The sequence below is a fragment of the Lactuca virosa genome, chromosome 6 (genome assembly GCF_052849685.1).
Source record: "Lactuca virosa cultivar CGN04683 chromosome 6, Lactuca_virosa_CGN04683_v6, whole genome shotgun sequence".
In the NCBI taxonomy this organism is placed as follows: domain Eukaryota; kingdom Viridiplantae; phylum Streptophyta; class Magnoliopsida; order Asterales; family Asteraceae; genus Lactuca; species Lactuca virosa.
The window spans coordinates 85,581,047-85,587,092 of NC_136431.1; the positions used below are offsets into that span (position 1 = coordinate 85,581,047).

At 33.9% G+C, this 6,046-nt stretch overlaps 1 protein-coding gene across 1 annotated transcript; it reads right to left on the reverse strand.

Moving 5' to 3' along the window:
* Window positions 1-1,734: 1,734 nt before the first annotated feature.
* Window positions 1,735-3,234, reverse strand: LOC145122736 (heavy metal-associated isoprenylated plant protein 3-like). Its single transcript, XM_079058306.1, has 4 exons — window positions 3,078-3,234; window positions 2,825-2,975; window positions 2,385-2,672; window positions 1,735-2,293 (listed from the first exon to the last, which is right to left on the reverse strand). The coding sequence occupies exons 1-4, from the start codon at window positions 3,084-3,086 to the stop codon at window positions 1,899-1,901; spliced, it is 843 nt and encodes a 280-aa protein (XP_078914432.1). The 5' UTR covers window positions 3,087-3,234; the 3' UTR covers window positions 1,735-1,898.
* Window positions 3,235-6,046: the final 2,812 nt, after the last annotated feature.

Sequence of the window (6,046 nt, forward strand, 5' to 3'; positions counted from 1 at the left end):
AAAAGTAGTTATGAATAATAAAGATTTAGTTTTTTAGACTTTTGTCGCTAAAGATTTTATTTTAAATTTTGGCCATAATGCATAGTTCTATATTGTTATATTTTTGCCCCAAAATTTTATCACTTTAGACTTTAGCCACAAATAATCTTAAAATTTAGCCATAAACTTTCTTATTTAGACTTTAGCCACAAAACTTTATAATTTTGATATATTTGATCCCTAAACTTTCATACGTTTGCATTTTCCATCACTTACTTTGTCGAATGACACTTTTCATCATCCACTTTGTAAAATGTCACTTTTAGACCCTTAATTTTGAACACTGACATTTTTCATCTCTTACCTTTCGTATCTTCGCATGTTTGCAGGTTTCAAATGTTTGGTCGTTATATAGAACATAAATTACAAGAATGATCCATAAACTTTCGTGCGTTCGCACCTTCCACCACTTGCTCGAATGTCACTTTTCATCCCCCACTCTATAAAATGTCACTTTTAGCCCCTCAGTTTTGAACACCGGCATTTTTTATCTCTTTACCTTTCGTGTTTTAACATATTTGCAGGTTTCCCATGTTTCGTCCCTACGTAGAAAATAAATTACAAGAACGGTCCTTGTGCATAATTATATTTACAGGAATGGTACATATGTTTAAAAAAAATACATAAATGCCCCTTCCAAATAACAAACTTTAAAATGGGAGCTTTTGTCCCTATGTAGAAAATGAATTACAAAAATGGTCCTTATGAGTTTTTTTTTCAAAAACAATCATTGTAATTTTGTAAGCAAAACCTTGTCTGAGTCCCCAGGGAAGTGGGGAGAAGCATTTTCTAGTTTAAAATAAATGAAAGTCCAAAAAAAAAAACTATTAAATAATCTAAAACATATTGTTCAATTCAGTATGTGCTACTCCAACATAATCAAAGACAAACTATACGAAAACTATCTAGCTATTTATTTAGCATAAACCTCTCTTCTTCGTTCTTCATCATATTACTACGCATTGTTTTCGTTTGTACTATAATTGTTTCAACGGCGGAGCCAGGAATTTTGTTACGGGGGAGCAAACACCGTCAATATTCAAAACAAGATACAATCCCTTTAGTTGGGGATACAATAACTTAGATCATGTTTACAAATAATTTATTTTATATATATAAAACAATTTTTTTGGGGGATGTTGTAGTACCCCCAATGCCCCATGTAGCTCCACCACTAAATTGTTTGTCAATCGAAACACATGCCAAAAATAATACGTTAGTGCCTCCTCAAACAAAACCGATAAAGAAAATGCATAAATAAAACCATTACTTTTACCTTTATAACATTGTACTTAAAACACTCGTAAAATACTTAAGAAAAATATCTTTCTTATATTTATAACAATTTAAAATATAATGATAAAATGCAGTAACCATGTTTTTGCATGTCTTGACGCTAATATGTTAAAATTCTCTTTAATGTATTTCAATTCCCATGCTAGGCTTCAACTTTTCTTTATTCTTAAACATTTGACGGAGAAAGATATGTGAAGTAGGGTTGCAACATATTTGTTCTGTAAGATTCAAAAATTAGTGTTTTAGAGATATTTAAAATAGTTCGTTGGCAAAATTTGGTCTTTTAACTCTAAATTTACTTGTCAAACATGTATAATTGCAAATTTTGATTACCCTAACAAGTTTATTGATTGTCGAAGAAATCTCGAATAACTGGAAAAACCATTAATTACAAATCGATTTTTAAATATTTTATATAAATTTATTAATCATTAAAATTTATAAAAGAAACTAAATATATAATTACAAAACTTAATTACCCTCAAAATACATTATCCCTTTCTTTCTTGGTTTCGATACTAGTTCAAGCTCCAACAACATATCTTTTAGACTTTTACATTCTATCACATAACAACACACGCATTAGGGTTTTCGTCATTAAACATCTGAGTGGCATGCATGTAATTAAACACATACTCCGGCCCATTTACATACTGAGGGTACGTGTATTGACCTTGACCAAAAAAGTGCTCCATCTTATGCACATCCACACCCCGCCCCCCACCACCATTTTCCTTCCGCTCTCCGTCACCACCGCCACCCTTTTCCTTCTTCTCACCGCCACCACCGCCACCTTTTTCCTTCTTCTCACCGCCACCACCGCCTTCCTTCTTCGCCGGAACAATATCAACTTTCTTCTTCAGTTTACCCTTGAGCTCCTCCGTTAACGCATCCACGTCTATTCCTCCCTTCACCATCACCAAATCGTTGCTCTTATCGATTGACATATCTATAAACCCTGTCAAAGTTTTCCCCGTTAGTTAACACCGTTTGTAATCCCATTATGCTTATTGCTTATTGACTTTTGAAATACAAAATTACGTTATTACCCTCGGTTTTGCGGACAATCTTCTGAATCTTGTCGATGCATCCCTGGCAATGTAATGGTACCTTCAACGCCGTCGTTGTCACCGGAAACTGTTTTTGTTGTTTCTTCTGTCCTCCGCCACCGCCACCGGAAAGCTGGTTGTTTTTTTCACCGTCATTTACTGGAGATATCAAGTCCACCTTCTTCTTGATCACCCCCTCAACCTTCTTCCGGAGCTCCACCGGATCTACTTTACCGATCACCGTGATTTTCTTCAGCTCGATGTTTCCTGCCTTGGCTGACTCCACACCTATAGATACAAAACATAAAAACGAATCCAAACCCACAAATCAAAATCGGTAATTGTTACAGAAGCCATATTTAGCAAGAAACAAACATAGATGATACAACAGCCAGTGAAATTCGAAATGAAACCGAGTTGTCAACTTATAAACGGATTACCATCGAGAGAACGAACAGCTTTAACGATTTTATCGGCGCAACCTTTGCAATGCAAGTCGATCTTGAGAACCACTGTTACACAACCACCGTCGTCTTTGTTTTTCCGGCCACCGTTGACCTGCTTCTCATTGTCATTACTCTGGTTCTTCTTCTGCAAAAGTGCAAAACCCACTTAGAAAATCAAAACCCGACTAAGGTTATAAAGTCAAAAGTTGTAATCAATGGAGTTGAGAGCAGCAGATAACTAAACTACCTTCGCCATTGATAGAACTGTAAGTAACTCTTTTCTAAGGGAAGTGATTTATAATGTTGATGGGTAGATGATAGTGATTGTAGTGTGAAATTATTTATGGTAATTTGTTAAAATGTGTGGAGAAGAGGACACAATTTGAAGAAGAAAAAGAAGAATTGAAGAAGGACTTTGGTGGTTACCGAGAAATTTCTTGAAAAGGAAGTGGAACATGACTCCAAACCAGTTGGTTTCCATGGAAGTTGCTCTCCAAATGTCACTATCCTTTTTCGTAAAGAAAAAAGTTTGCAACTTTTTCTTTTAAGCATTAAACTTTGATAGTTTTTTCCAATGTAAAAAGAGTAAAACTTTATTTCCCTTCCATGAAAAATGTCATGTCATGGAGTAAATTTCATTTTCTCGATTCTTGGTGAAACTTGTGGAAAATAAATTGTATAGTGGAAATGTTTGTTTTCATATGCTAAAAGAGTATAAGGCCCCAATACATATGAAATTATGAAACATACATATTTTCTATTGTCACAAGGTAATTAATTAATTATGATCTTTTCACACTACCACCGACAATATTTTAACATGAGTCTTCACTCTTCAACGTAAGTGTGGTAGGCCCATGAACCAAGAAGAGACCAATTAAGACCAATCTAGGAAAGTAATTAGCAATTGAAAGTTGTTACTAAAAGGTAAGGTAAAGTATTGGGTTGTGGACTTGATAAGTATTGGGTTGTGGACTTGATAGGTAACACTTTGATTATTTCATTCAATTAAATTAAAATGTATCAACATCATATCAAACAACTAAATCTTATACTATATGTTAACAATGCTTAACTCCTTAAACTCAAGGGAGTGAGTTCATCAAAGGCTTGGAAAGGTTGGGATGGCAAGGGGTGGAGGTGAAAAAGGATGAGATGGAGTTGCCGTTTCTTCTTGGCAGCTTGTTGTCGTTCCTCTCTCCTCAACAAAGGCTTGGTAAATGTGTTTGGTTTAGGTTGAGCTCAACGCAATTGGCAGAGCTCGAAAACCACTCCCTTTAAGTCTTAAGTTATCACCCGACTTTCCCCAATAAAAATGCATCACGATGGCAAGACAAACCTAAACCCACCTCTACATGCCACCAAGACATCAATGATTATTTTTTTTTCTAACGATGATTTTTCCACCTATAAAATTGATTCATCATATATAAAATATATGTTTTACATGTACTTTATGTGGCAATTTCCTTTGTCTCATATAGGTGAGGCCAAAGAAGTTTAAAGGGGTTTATAAGAAATCCTTTGACCTTAGTCTTCAAAGGCTTTGATGGGTTAAAGGTGGGCCAAACCCACATGCGTACCAAGCTAGGCCGTACACATGAGGTTCATGAAATGATGCGATTTAGATGAATTTTTCATGTCACATCTTCACTAAACCATGGTGCCTTTATTTCCGGTTGGGTTCTGGGTTCTGACCCTAAAAAATGTGTTAACTTGGTGGATAAGCATCTGACTAAACCGTATGACAGTCGTCGTCATAGTCCCACGTTTTTGGGAGGCTCCTAAGGTTTCCACGACTATAAATACAACTCGAAAAATTAAATATTATCTTACATTTTATTCCTACTTATCCTCCTACCTATGTGAAATTGTGACATGTGTCACATTTGATAAAATTAAAAATATTTTAAGACACTTGTCATTATTTTAGATAGGTAGGAGGATAAGTAGAAACAAAAGTATGATGATATTTAATTTCTCATACAACTCTCTTAGAGACGTATTCCACACACCAAAATTGAGACGTCTTATTCTCTTTTCTATCTCTGCGAATTCGGCAAGAAGTTATTCTAGATTCTGTATTTCAGAGTATTCACTTTGCTATTTATCGTTTCCTCCATAGTTGTTAGAAAGAATTATAATCCATATTAAATCATGAGTTTTACGTTGTTTAAAACATTGATGACGTAAAAACTATTAAGGACATAAGTTCTTCCATGCAGTTATCCGTAAAGAATATGCAATCTTAATGTTGGTTTAATTTTTTGCTTCGTCTCCTAATTCGCGTGATAATAGGATAGTCATCTTCTACCTAGATATGATTGTGAATGATTAATATGATATTTAGATGAAGCTTGATAATCTAATAACAATAATGTGATTTATTGTTTGCAACAAATCGACATATGATTCTTAATATTATTTTTTAACTTGTTTGCTTTTGGTATTACTAATGATTCGACATTAGTTCACAATAGTAATCGTCAAGTTGTTTGTTTATCAAGTATGAAATAAAACATAAAATTTGTAAAAATTAAACATAGTATAATGTTTAAGTTGTAGAGTCTAAGACTGTGACCGCCACTATGACAACATAAATCATATTACATAATGAGTAAAAATATATGTACTTCGATCATGGACCCAACACCATTACACTAATCGTGTGAACCACAAGATTTATTAGTTCTTCATTATTTCTAACATATTATATTGTGTGTCGTCATTTGAAACATCCCAAAAATACAGTCTGAAAATTTTGTTTTAAATCAGTAATATAACCATAATTATCTTTTGACATGTAACGCCCGTGTTTCTAGGCTAGGCATTAATATTGACATAATGGTCTAGGTTAACCTTTGTAACTCATTTAGAAGAAATGAAAAGGAATTATGTGAATATTATGTGAATTATGTGTTTTATGCTTAATTATTAGGATTTAATTAATTAAGAATAAAAATGAGCGTCAAAAATTAAATTTTAGATAAAGCCGATATCTATTAAGAAACTTGTAGTGGACGTGACAAGGATTACGGATATATAAAGAATGCCGAAATCCGAGTTATAACGAAGAAGTTATGACCTGTCGAAGTTTCACGATAAACCGACACGGTGCCGAATGTCGTAAAAAGTGAGTTTTTGATAAACTACTTTTTGGCCTTAGTGATCTAAACGAAACTCGTAGTGTTCGTTAAACCGAGAGTAGGTATAAAA